Source organism: Marmota monax, unplaced genomic scaffold, assembly GCF_021218885.2.
Source record: "Marmota monax isolate L192 unplaced genomic scaffold, Marmota_monax_Labrador192_F-V1.1 WCK01_AAM20220418_F8-fsc00024, whole genome shotgun sequence".
Taxonomy (NCBI): domain Eukaryota; kingdom Metazoa; phylum Chordata; class Mammalia; order Rodentia; family Sciuridae; genus Marmota; species Marmota monax.
Genome location: NW_026695224.1, coordinates 19,778,945 through 19,792,581, shown reverse-complemented (window position 1 = coordinate 19,792,581; position 13,637 = coordinate 19,778,945). Strand labels below are relative to the sequence as shown.

At 43.4% G+C, this 13,637-nt stretch overlaps 1 protein-coding gene across 2 annotated transcripts in view; it reads left to right on the top strand.

Moving 5' to 3' along the window:
• The window catches only part of Ranbp10 (RAN binding protein 10), a 67,447-nt gene that overhangs the window by 38,816 nt on the left and 14,994 nt on the right, over nt 1-13,637 (top strand). The window contains exon 4 of one of the 2 annotated variants that reach the window (XM_046434296.2): nt 10,894-11,061. The exons of the other annotated variant lie outside the window; for it this stretch is intronic. Within the exon in view, the coding sequence (XP_046290252.1) occupies nt 10,894-11,061 (168 nt within the window). The remainder of the gene's footprint in view (nt 1-10,893; nt 11,062-13,637) is intronic. 2 annotated transcript variants of the gene reach the window in all.

The window sequence follows — 13,637 nt, the reverse complement described above, 5'->3', positions numbered from 1 at the left end:
TATTGCTCAGACTAGGTTTGTGTGTGAGGCATGGGCTGGCCCCCTTTGTGCTGGTCAGTCTTGAATCAGACTTTATGGTCAGCTCCACTCTAGCCCCCTTCCAAGGTTCTGGGCTAATGTACACTTGGTATGGTATAGCAATAGAGTCCTCTCCTTTCCTTACCACCCTGGGACTGAGATCTTTGATGTGTTGTGGCAGATGGCAGTGGCATGGATGGATTCCTGGAGCAGTCATGCCGTAGTCCTTGGTTGCCCCATGAGGAGTTTCCCACCTCCAGAGATGGTGTCTGGAAATGCCAAGGTGATGAGCCATTTCCTCAGCCACCCTTGCTCTTTGTTGGGTCTTCATGATTGAGTGATGATGCAGAGGAAGTGGGTGCTGCCAGAACTTCTGAACTGGGCAGTTGGGGCCTTCTGCGTTGGCCCAAATGTGGCTTGGCTTCTCCTTGTGTTACTAGCATATAATTGATTTGTAGCATAGCAGGGGCTGGGCTTTTCTGTGTGTGCACCAGGCTGGCTGCCCATCAGTTCTCTTTGGGAGTGACACAGTCTTTTCTCTCTAAGTCTCTTTGGAGATGGAAGAATGGTGAGTTGGGTGGCACACTCTGTGAGCATTCTCTGTCATATAGCCCAGCCATCCTTCTAAGCCAGAGCCAGTTGGACATGACTCCTTGTAGGGCCTAACCTAGGCAGTGGTGCTTGCTGGTTCTTTTACAGTCCTCATGTCCTGTTGTCCTCTAGGACAACTATCTCTGGTCTTACAGTGAGAGTGAGAACCCTCACTTCCAAGCATATCATCAAGGGGTGGGTGTCCCATTCCAAAACAGAGGGTAGTGGGACTGGAAGGGAGGCACACTCAGGCATAGCTACTGGCTCCCATATTCGGAAGGGTATCAAGCTGCTAAGGATATTTGCATGCCCTGCCCTATTTCAGAGATACAGAAACTGAGAGATCTGGAAACTTGTTGAGAGTAGAGGTAAGTTTGCAATCTGACTGCAAACCTTTTTCCTGGGCCCAGAAGTGACTTCACTTTTAGTCTCTATAAGTGGGAGCATGTAGGGAGACAGTTTTGTTGTTCTGGTCTTTCCTCCCTCCCTCCCTTCCTTCCTTCCTTCTGCTAGGGATTGAATTCAGAGTTGCTGTACCACTGACCCATATCCCCAGTATCCCCAGCCCTTTTTATTTTTTGTTTTGAGACAGGGTCTCACTGAGTTGCTAAGGCTGGCCTCAAACTTGCAATTCTCCTGCCTCAGCCTCGAAAGCTGTTGGGATTACAGGCATGTACCACCTCGCCCACCTTTGTTTTTCTTTAATTAAGATGAAATATGACTACCAACAAAACTCAATTGAACCCTGTGTTGCCCAACATGGTTTGTTGCATTGTGGTCTGACCCTTTGACAATCTGGTATCCAGACTTCCTGCAGCCTTTGACCACATTGCCTTCTTTAACAGATATGAGTACCACGTGAGCCAGGTGTTATGCAAGGTGATCAGAAAGATGCTTGGATATGATCCCTTTAGTCAGAGTATGTTGACTGCATGAAGGAAGAGAAACCCATCTCTGACCAGTACAGTTCCCAGGCCTCAGGAAGGGTGAACAGGTGTCAGATCTTGGGGACCCAAATGCTGTCCATGACTTCCTCTCTTCTGTCTCTTGCCTCCACTGCTTTGTGCTTATAGCTTTAGTATCTTGAACTGGCTTTTTTGGGGTACTGGGGATTGAACTCAGAGGCACTTAACTACCAAGTCATATCCCCAGTCCTTTTTTTATGTTTTATTTTGAGACAGGGTCTTGCTGAGTTGTTTAGGGCCTTCCTAAGTTGCTAAGGCTGGCTTTGAACTTGTGATTCTCCTGCCTCAGCCTCCTACACACTGGGATTACAGGCGTGCACCACCACGCCCCACTTGAACTGGCTTTCAACTGGGATAATGGCAGAAAGGAGCTTTGAAACCCCCTCTCTTCCAGGCTTCCTCAGGAAAGTTCCACGGAGATTTCTGATTGTTCCAGCTTGGGTCATGTGGCCCTGGGGGTGGATCTACTGTGTTTAGCAGTCCCCACTGGAGTCACAGGGTTGGCACAGGGAAAGGGCTATCCCCTAAAAGATGGGGAATGGGACACACAGATCCTGGCTTATCCCCCGATCATGCTTTGATCTTGAAGGCTGGGTAAAGGGGACCAGGAGTACTATGCCCAAATGCTTTTCAAGGTGAAAGAACCCTGTCATGCATACATAGAGAATAGTTTGGGTGAAGTCAGCTCCTGAGATCCTGAATTCTTGTAATTTTTCTGATGGAACCCAGTTTTGAGAAGCTCACTTTATTCTGTCGGAGTAGCTTCCTTTTCCCTGCCCCACATTAAAGTGGCTTACCTGGAGGGCTTTCAGAATTGCCAACAGCTCTACACTTTCCCACTTCCTGAGAAGGCATGTGGCTCACTGAGCATCAGTGCCATCTGAGAGGGACAGTTCTGTGATAAGAACCAGACTGCAGAGGTCCTTCAGGCATCCAGGGCTCCAGGGGGCTTTCTTTCTTTTAATTGAGCCCAGTGTTGTTGCTTTGCCATTGAGTTAACATCCCTAGTCTCATTCATATATATATATATATATATATATATATATATATATATATATATATAAAATATACGCTTATATATATGTGTGTATTTTATATATAATACATATATATATATACATACACACATACATACACACATGTATGTGTGTGTGTATATGTATGTGTATATATGTGTGTGTATATATACGTGTGTGTGTATTTAGGGAAGAGCATTTAACTTTTATTAATATTTTCATGCATTGTGATTTCCAAAAAACACATTAGACGCAGGGGCTTTTTATGTTCTAAAGCAGTAAGGGCTTGAAAACCAAGTTAGGGGAGGCCATGCAGACTGACTAGAGCAGAATGGAGTTCCTGCCAACAGGTGCCATGACAAACTTGGAATGTTCCATTAAAAAAAAAATAGGAGATTCACAGCATCTATTATAGAAGGTGTGCCTTTTACCAGAGCCAGCATGGAAGGGTCCTGTGTTAGCTCTATGGGATTCTAAAGAGAAAGCCAAATTAGACCTTTAAAGTAATTTTTAGGTAATTTTTATTTTCAACTAGCTTGGAGTAGGAAGATTGGAAACATATGAGTGAAGTCATGAAAGATGAGAAGTAGTCATTAAGATCTGTTGAGCCCATTCAGTGGCATTCAACTGTAATCCCATAACTCAGGAGGCTGAGGTAGGAACATAGCAATTTCTAGGTCAGCCTCAGCAGCTTAAGGAGACCTGTTTCAAAATAAAAAGACTTCCAGGCTGCATTTTTCACAGGGCACCTTTTTATTTTTTATAATCTAAAAACCTAAATTGCTGAGGCTTTTACCAAATTGCTGAGGCTGGCCTTGAATTTGTAATCCTCCTGCTTTAGCCTCCCGAGTCATGCCCTGCTAGGGTTTCTAACAGGCAAGCGTGCCTCTGTGAGGATCGTAAGCTGAGACTGACAACAGGCCTGTTACAGAATGAAGACTGATTTCTTAAAAATGGCATTGGTTGTACCAGCTCCTCTCCACACTATAACTTCCAAGGCCTGAGGATAGTGTTTTGGAGGGTTGGAGGACTGAATCCATTTAGGCAACAGCATATCCTTTAACATCTCCTCAGTTCTTTGGTTCTTCTAGCATGTGTCTGTTCTGTCCTTTTCAGTCCTTGGCTAGCCTAATTTTTTCTCCTAAGGAAAAGACAAAGCCTTTGTATTAGGACAATACAGTAAGAAAATCCTCCAGTGACTTCACTCGGAGTCACTTGCATAACAGATGTGACACACAGGATCATCCTTGTGTGGAGTTTTCTGTCCATACCACTGCTTGTCTAGTGAGCATTCCCCATCACACTGTCTGCATCAGGTACAGAGCCATGAAGTGCCTGGTCCTGCCATCATCTTTCCTGCCTTGTAATAGCCACCCACCTATTCAATGTCCAAGACAATGACTCAAGCCTGAGATTTCTAAAAGGCCTGCCGTTTCTGCCTGTCTTCTCTGACTTTTAGTAAATGGTGCTGCCATCTAACCACTTGCAAGGGAAAAGACCCTGGGCACCACCTTTGTTTTCTGTCATACTATCAGCACCTGTACCCCTCCAGTCCTACCCGTTCTGCTCCAGCCTTCAGACTTTTCTGTCCCAAAGATGGGCTGAACTTGCTCCCTTGACTCCAAAGTTTCTTCCTTCTGACATTTTTGTCAAGTGGACCTCTGTTCAGGGGTCACCCCCTCAGCAAGAATCAGCCTGACCACCTCTCCCATCTGTTCTGTCCCCACTCCCATCTCTAGCCCTTCATCTGGCTTTGTTTTCTTCAGAGCACATTTTATCTACAGATGTTTCTGTCTGCCAGTTTGTTTACTTATGTGTTATCTGTTTTCTCCTTTCATGATCCATACCTCTACTTGAAAACTCCAGGAGTAAGCCTTTGTTGATAATTTGGTGGCCAGGGGATGGTGCTTATCTTCTCCAAAGGAGGAGAATGTCTCACCATAACTATAAACAATGCTGCAGCAGCAGCCATTATTACTGGGAAGTGTATAGCATTCCATATCCTTCCTTTTGCACATACGCTCATATGTTAAGGTACACACCTTATATACACACATAGGCTCTTAATTGTGTTTGGGAAAAATACTGGCATAAGATGATGACTTCAGTCAAAAATACATTATGACTCTGTGTTTTTCTTGAAAAGCTTCTAACTGCTTAGCACTTGAAAGAGCAGGAAACAGAAATGAGGTGTTGCTTCACAATACTGATAATTTCAGATGCTCAGTAGCTTCTTTTGTGAACACAGGGTACTTTATTAGTTTCTTATTGCTGCTGTAAGTGGCTTAAAGTAATCATCTTACAACTCTGAAGAACAGAAGTTCTAAAACAGATGTGTGGGCAGGGCTATGTTCTTTTTGGAAAAAAATTCTTTTCCTTTTTTTTTTCCCCCCTTTGTGATGCTGAGGTTGAACCCCGGCTCACAGATGCCAGATGAATGCTTTACCACTGAGCCATATCCCCAACCCCTTTTCTAACTCTAGAGGCCACTGGCATTCCTTAACTCATAGGCCTTCTTCCATCTTCAAAGCTAGCAATGCAGTGTCTTTTATTTTATAATTATGATTGTATTGGTGAATCCAGATAATTCAGGATAAAATCTCCCCATTTCAAGAGCTTATAACTTCTGTAAAATCCTTTTTACCAAGGAAGATAACAGTCATGGGCCACCACAGTGAAGTGATGGCAAATCCTGAATTGACTCTCAATAAATGTTTTATGGTGTTCTTCAGTATTTTGAATTTAAAATCCATATTTATAGCCATAGCTTTTAGGCAGTAAAAATTCTATGCTAGTTTTGTCAAAATAATGATGTAGTTTAATTTTGAAGAAAAGTATTCAAAATATTTATATTTTTCATTTCAAGTCTTTGAACTTTTAGGCATCTGTCGTTTGGGTAGTATGTTTTATTTTGTTTTGTTTTGATAATGGCTTTTGAGCTCCCCTATACACTGAGACAAAAATATATTTCAGATATCCTTGAGTCACTACGTAGGAAATGATTCTTCCTGATGGTTTAAATAGCTTTGATCAATCAAACAGCAAAATTATTGTTAGGTTTTTCTAGTGTCTACTGCTTCAGCCTGAGAATATGAAAAAAGAAAACCTCCCGGTTTGTGTCTTGTACTTACTAAACAGTAAAATCTGCATAAAAGATCTCACACACAGTATCATCCTTATGTGATTAAAAAGGTAGACTGGTGGCTGAGACTGGGCATCAGTGGCAAATGGACACACAGATGTGTGTGTACACATAATCATACCATCTCTCAGACTCCTGACATGCTGGGCCCTGGAGGGAGTGAGTGGTCATGAGGTTGTGTGGCCCTTGTCCTAAGGAGTTGATGGTCTTAGGTAGAAAGGGCAGACAACCCAAGGAACATTTGATTGGAGAGACCCAGCAGGAACCAAGCAGTGGACCAGAGATATAGACTGTGTACTAGAGGAGGACCAAAGAATGTTATCGAAAATCTCAAGAGACAGGCATTGGATTGGATCATTATACATTGGCATGAGGGGAGGATTCAGTGGACATCGACATGGGCTTAGGTCTGATAAGACCCATAGGAATAGAAAGCAGCCCTTCTGAAGGACTTTGGCGGAAGAATCAAGATGGGCAGTGGCCACATAAGCAGTGAACTTGGCTTTGGGAAAGGTTCTGATGGTCATGCAGCACCCAGGAGGGCCCTACCTGTTTTCTGACATTTTAGACTCCTGGCTATACACAGAAAGCCAAGTACACAGAGTTAAGCCATGCTTTTCTAATGGGTGGCCTCATTGTGGTCAGTCACTATGTGGTATGTGGAAGTCCCCATGCTTAGGGGGAGGACTTCTATGGCTCACGTGGACCATAGGTGGGATCCTGAGTCAGGGGAAGCTGGTGGGCATGCTTGGGGCCACCAAGCAGTCTAAGCCAGACTTGGAGGGATGATTGTCACCTTGCTCCTTACTGCTCTCCAGTTGACCACCCTTTGTCTGTAGCCTTCCACAGGTGAGAGGAACAGCATTGCTGTCAGGAGCCTTAGGGCTTCCAAATTTCTGTCTAGGGAATGCGTATTGGTTTGCCCAGAGGTGAAATGATCTGTATATCCATCAGCATTAGAAAGGCCTCCTCACTCCTGGGCCTGGTGCGGTTAGGAGTTGGATTGATGCTCTGAGCAGTACCTTTTTCCCTAAACCAGGTAGTTCCAGTGTCTTGGGGAATTGATACAGGTCTTGTCTTTCTAAAGCTAGTCCCTAGTATTTCTCATGCTAGTTTCCCGTGATGCAGGGGAAGAGGTGGTGAGGGCACAGCAGGCTCTGGGCCCCCACACCTGTCACCAAGACCCATTTAGCTTCACGCTGCTTCCTCTGTGTACTCTAGAGAGAATCTTTGTTTAACCAAAACCTGACTGAAAAGACATGAAAGTTCAGGGTACTCAGGGCTTGGGTTGGGTACTGTGACCATGAGGGGCTATTTGCTATCAAGCTCATCAGTCCACATGCAGGCAGGCAGTTTGGGCTCTAGGGCCTGCTCTGCTCCTCTTCTCTAGTCATACCCCAGTTCCTTTGTCAGCCCATCATCCATCCCTTCTCAACATTATGCCTCTGCTTACAGCCTGCCTATACCCCTTGCCTTACCTGCGTGCCCAGATGGACTAACTGCTTAGCCCTACCCTTCTTTCTGAGCACCTCAGGTACTCAGGTGTCCTTTCCCACTGTCCGTTCCCTTCAGGGCAGAACTTCTACCCTTGCCCTTAGTTAGGGGAGGGATGTTTAAGCATGTTCCCTTGGACATGTTCCAGGAAATTCCCAGAGGAGCAGGCAGAAATAGGGGAACTGCTTGATGGGGCTGCTTTGGGGAGTAGACCTGCCCCATCAGTTCCCTGACAGGCTCTGAGGACTCCATTTCTGCCCCTTAGCCAGATAGGCTTGCCCCTCTATAGCTCCCACCCTCCTGTCCTACCTGCATGTATGCCTTTGCTTGTCCATTCCCTTCAGCATGACCTTGTTCACCGGTTCCCCTATATAAAACCTTGCTATGCTTCTGAGGTCTCAGTGCTGTTCTCACCATTTCTGTTCAGTATTGTATTAGAAGGCCTAATCATTGTAGCAAGGCAGGACAGAGAAATGGAAGGCGTACAGAGTGCAAAGGAAAAAAAATAAAACTGTTTATTCTCAAGTACTATGGTCATTATATTTTTAAAATCCCAGAGAATCTTCAGTACTAATTAGTGAATTTAGCAAGGTGCAGGATACCAGGCAAATGTATAAAAAGTATATATATGTATATATACACACACATATATTTGGCAACCTTATCAAGATTAAATGTACATATAATAACATTCACCTATCTAGTGTACACTTCAGTGGTTTTTAGCATATTTATAGAGTTATTACCATCATTGTAATTTAATTTTGAAATGTTTTCATCACCCTTCCAAAATCAATTATATTTTGATACAACAGCAAAAGAGAATTGGAAATTGATTTTTTGGGGGTTGTGCTGGGGATTAAACCCAGGAGGGCAAAGCTCTACCACTGAGCTACATCCAGAGCCCTAAGAAGGTAAATAAGATAATATTAAATTTAAAAAAATATATTTATTTATTTATTTTTTAGTTGTAGTTGGACAGAATACCTTTATTCCATTCATTTATTTTTATGTGGTGCTGAGGATTGAACCCAGGTCCCCGCGCATGCTAGGTGAGTGCTCTGCCACTGAGCCACAATCCCAGCCCCAAGATAATATTAAATTAATAATGATTGGAAAGATATGCCATGTTCACAGATTAGAATAATGAATGTTGTTAAGCATAATCCCAATCAAGATCTCAACAGGCCTTTGAAGGACAATGTGAAGCTGGGAGTGGTGGTGCACATCTGTAATCCCAGAGGCTCAGAAAGCTGAAGCAGGAGGATCCCAAGTTCAAAGCCAGCCTCAGCAAAAGTGAGGTGCTAAGCAACTCAGTGAGACCTTGTCTCTAAATAAAATATAAAATAGGGCTGGGGATGTGGCTTAGTGGCTGAGTGCCCCTGGATTCAATCCCCAGTACCGAAAGAAAGAAGGAAGGGAGGGAGGGAGGGAGGGAGGGAGGGAAGGGTTAAGAAAAGACACATATTGGAAGAAAATATTCACAAACACATAAAAGGATTATACTCAATGTACATAAAGAATGCTTATATCTTGTAAAAATGAGTTAAAGGAGCCAGGCATGGTGTCACACTCTTTTACGTCCAGCTACACAGGAGGCTGAGGCCAAGGATCACAAGTTCAAAGTTAGTTTGGGCAACATAGCATTATCCTTTCTCAAAAATAAAGTAATAATAAAATAAGCCAAGTGTATTGGTATACACCTGTAATTCCAGCAACTTTGGAGGCTGACGCAGGAGGATCAAAAGTTCGAGGCCAGACTCAGCAACTTAGGACCTGAGCAACTTAGTGAGACCATCTTAAAATAAAAAAATAGGTTAGGGTTGTGTTCAGCGGTAGAGCGCTTGCCTAGCATGCGCGGGGCCTGGGTTTGATCCTCAGCACCACATAAAAATAAATGAATGGAATAAAGGTATCGTGTCCAACTATAATTAAAAAAATATTTAAAAAAATAAATAAAAATAAAAAAGTTTGGGGATGTATCTCAGTGGTAAAGCACCCCTGGGTTCAATCCACAGTACCAAAATAACAACAAAAACAAAATAAGACTAAAATGGGTTAAAAATTTGAATAACAATTCCATGATTTTCTAATGAACAGATGACAAATAATTATATAAAAAGATGTTCAACATCATTGGGGCAATGCAAATTAAAACCACAATGATATTATAATATTGTATGAAAAACTAAGAAAATATGGGAGGAAAAACCCTAAAAAAAAAAAAAAACAATAAGAACTAGGAAAAAAAACACTACTGCATACTATTAAAATGGCTAGAAGAAAAACAAAATCACTAAGTATGTTCATTGCTGGTGAGGATGTGGAACTCCTACATTGCTGGCAGAAATGCAAACAACATAGCCATTTTTGGAAAACAGTTTGGCAGTTTCTTATCAAGTTAAGCATTTGTTTATCTTGTGACCCAGTAAATACCACTTCTAGGTACAGTATTTACTCAAGAGAAATGAAAACGTGTCTGCACTGAGACCTCTATATAAATATTTATTGCTTTATTCATAATAGCTGGAAATTAGAAATAACTCAAATATCATCCACTGGTGAATGGATAGATATGCTGTGTTTTACAACCATGAAATGGAGTACTACTTAGCAATAAAGAAGGAAGAAATATTGATACATCTAACAGCATGGAGGAATCTCAAATATGTTATGCTAAGTTCAGGAAGTCAGACACAGGATACCCCATATTCTGTGGTCCTGTTTTTTTTTTTTAATATTTATTTATTTATTTATTTATTTTAGTTCTCGGCAGACACAACATCTTTGTTTGTATGTGGTGCTGAGGATCGAACCCGGGCCGCACGCATGCCAGGCGAGCGTGCTACCGCTTGAGCCACATCCCCAGCCCTGTTTTTTTTAATATATATTTATTTTTTAGTTTTAGGTGGACACAACATCTTTATTTTATTTATTTTTAATGGGGTGCTGAGGATCGAACTCAGTGTCTCACATATGCTAGGCAAGCACGCTACCACTTGAGCCACCCCCCAGCCCCTGTGATCCTGTTTATATGATACTGTGGAAAAGGCAAAACCACAGGGACAAATCAGATTGATAGGCATTGCCAGTGACTCGGGATAAGTGGAGTGGACTGACTGCAGAGAGGCCAAAGAGAACTTTTTGAAGTGATGGAAATGTCTGTCTTGATTCATTATGTTGGTAACAAAACGGTATATATTTAGATATTTGTTAAAACTCATTTGAACTATATAGTTAAAAGGAAGGATATTACTATAGGCAAATTACTCTTCAATTTAAAAATTTTGATAACATACCACATAGAATTCTGAGGTTGGGTCACTTCTAGCCCCATCTCCTTCCTGAGGTTTTCCCTGACCACCTCCTTGTTATGCTGCTTTCCAGTGACTCCCTTCCAAATATTGGTTCCTGTTAACCACAGCTTGGAATATTCCTCATTGTGGCTGCTTCAGCCCCTCAGAGGTGGTAATTTACTGAACTCATTAACAAAGTATGTGTTTGGTATAGCCAGACACTGTCTATAGCTGGATCTGTGAGAGACCACAAGTGCTGACTGATGTGAGGCAGGCTGGGAGAGTGGCTGAGACCTGGTGGGGCCTCTGTGACTTTCTTGCTCCTCTCTCAAGTCCTTCTTTTCAGCTATTGCTGCTTTCTTCCCCAATAGGTTGGGACAAACATTCCTATGGTTACCATGGCGATGATGGGCATTCCTTCTGCTCCTCGGGAACTGGCCAGCCCTATGGTCCCACATTCACCACAGGAGATGTAATCGGCTGCTGTGTTAATCTCATCAATGGCACGTGCTTCTACACTAAGAATGGCCACAGTCTTGGTAGGTGCTTAAGGGACCTTGGAGGGTCTCCCCTGTGGAGCCCCTTTGATTGGGAGAGACTCAAAGGCAAGCATTGAAATTAAAGCAGTGTCATGGAGCCTCTGCTGAGCTCTGGGGAACTGCAGCCTTTTCCAGCCAGTGGAGCCCTTTAAGGTGAATGGAGTAGTAGCAGGGGCATTCTCTTTGTGAACCTATTCTTTAAGCAGCATTTATTAAGACCAGAGTGGGTACAGCTCCGTTTTGGTCATGATCCTGGCCTTTGTGGTACTTGTTGGAGCAGGTTTTAGCACCAAATGAAAAATTTGAGGGGTTGAAGCACATAACTATTCGTGATAGGGGTTAGCATGCCCATGACCTGGCCCAGTTACCCCCTTCTGATGGCCAGGGTGCTGGTTGCTCCAGAGCAATAGTGAGGGCTTCACTAGTACAGAAGATAGACAAGTGGGATCTGATGGGGCTGGATCTCCTCTGGGCTGTCCCATGATTAATGGGCAGTAGTGTAGGCAGAGTTACATTCAGAAAATCTTTGGTGAAATCATGAGGGATGAAAGGCCAGGGGAAGAGGCAGGTGGCCTGAGGTAAGGTGTTAGGTGCAGAAAATGGGGATCAAACCTGATGAAGGCTGGGATGGCCCAGCAGGGCTTAGTGACAGAAGGAAAGGTGAGAAGGTGGCTAGGATGGTAATGCTGTTAACCAGAAGTGTAGCAATCACTGGGGGGATGGGGCCTGAAGCTGGGCTTGCCTGCCTGGATTTGCAGGAGTGTCTGATCTGGTCACACGCTAGTTCTCTTAGGATGGTATAGTGAGGAGAGGACTTTCAGTACCCTATCAGCCAGGCCACCAAGCCCTACAGGAAAGAGAACTAGACATTTCATTCATCAGAGGCCTGAGGAGTACCCCTAGCTTGAGGGACAATAAAAAGGTGACTCTACTCCTTATAGCCCCTCTGTGACTTCTTTAGGAGATGACCTGGCCAGCATCTGGAGACCTTAGAGGAAATCAGGTTTTCTAGTGGCTGGGCTGGTTGACCAGGAGCCAGCATTCTTTGACAGAGCATACAGGAAAGCCCAGGGAGCTGGGCAACCAAGAGCACAGCATGGATGCAGAGCTTTCCCGGGTGCACATCTGGGGAAACCCTCCTGAAACTGCAGTTGCTGGTGTTCAACCAGTGAGAAGTTCATAGCTGGGGAAGTGGGGGAGGCGACTGGGCAGGGGCACGGGACAAGGTCTCAAGAAGAATCTCCATTCCCCACTCCATTTTCTTTTTTTTTTTAACTTTTATTTATTTTTTCATTCATTCATTCATTCATTCATTCATTCATTCATTTTTATGTGGTGCTGAGGATCGAACCCAGGACCTTGCATGTGCAAGACGAGCATTCTACCGCTGAGCCATAACCCCCGCACCCCACTTTCTGATTCCAGTTATTCCCTGGCTCTGGGTTCTTCTACTGCCAGAGTCTCAGGAGCCACTGTTGTGAGCTCTCACCTTGTACCTGAGCCCTGCTTCATCTGTCTCTCTGCAGCCAGACCCAGTCCTGCCTCTTTGATTACCTGCCCTTCATATCCTTCCAGCTTGTCCTCATCTTACTCAGAGCATGGCACCTGCAGTGGCACACAAGGTGTGCCCTCTGTATCTGTACATTTAGGGTCTCATCTGTGTGTACCAGGCTCACCAAAGGGCTGAGTTCTTTCTTGACCAGGTGCCTAGATTCTACAGGGAGTTCATGGTCACAGGCTGTTTTTAAAAAACTCATCTTTCTATTGAATGCTTTTTATAGACCCCATGAAAGACCTCACATGTTGTAATTAAATTTAATCTAGAAGTAGAGTGGCTATTTTTCCAGGCTATCAAGATCTTCTATGGTCTTACTTATTGTATCTCAGCTATTTGACATCCTTTTCAGCATTTTGTTAACCTAATTTTTTTTAAACATACGCATTTTTTTCTTTTGTTTATTTTATTTATTTGTAAGTGGTGCTAAGAATCAAACCCAATGCCTCATACATGCTAGGCAAAGTACAAGTCCAGACCTGTTAAACTAAAGTTTGATAAAAATGTTTGAGTGTGTGTGTGTGTGTGTAATTTTTTTTTTTAGTTGTAGATGGACACAATACCTTTATTTTATTTGTTTATTTTTATGTGGTGCCAGGTATCAAACCTAGTGTCTCATGCATGCTAGGCAAGTGCTCTACCACTAAGCCACAACCCTGGCCCCCTTGAGTATGTTTTTTTTTTTTTAATGTTTTTCTAGTTGTTGATAGACCTTTATTTTATTTCTTTATATGTGGTGCTGAGAATTGAACCCATTCCTCACACATGCCAGGCAAGTGTGCTACCGCTGAGCCATAGCCCCAGTCCCTTGAGTATGTTTTAATGAAGATATTTATAAGCTGGGTGCAGTGGTACATGCCTGTAATTCCAGCAACTTGGATGCAGGAGGATCACAAGTTCGAGGCCAGCCCCAGCAACTTAGCAAGACCCTGTCTCAAAATAAAAAATAATAAAAAGGGCTGGGGATATAGCTCAATGGTAAAGCACTCCTAGGTTCAATCTCTAGTACAAGGCTAAGATT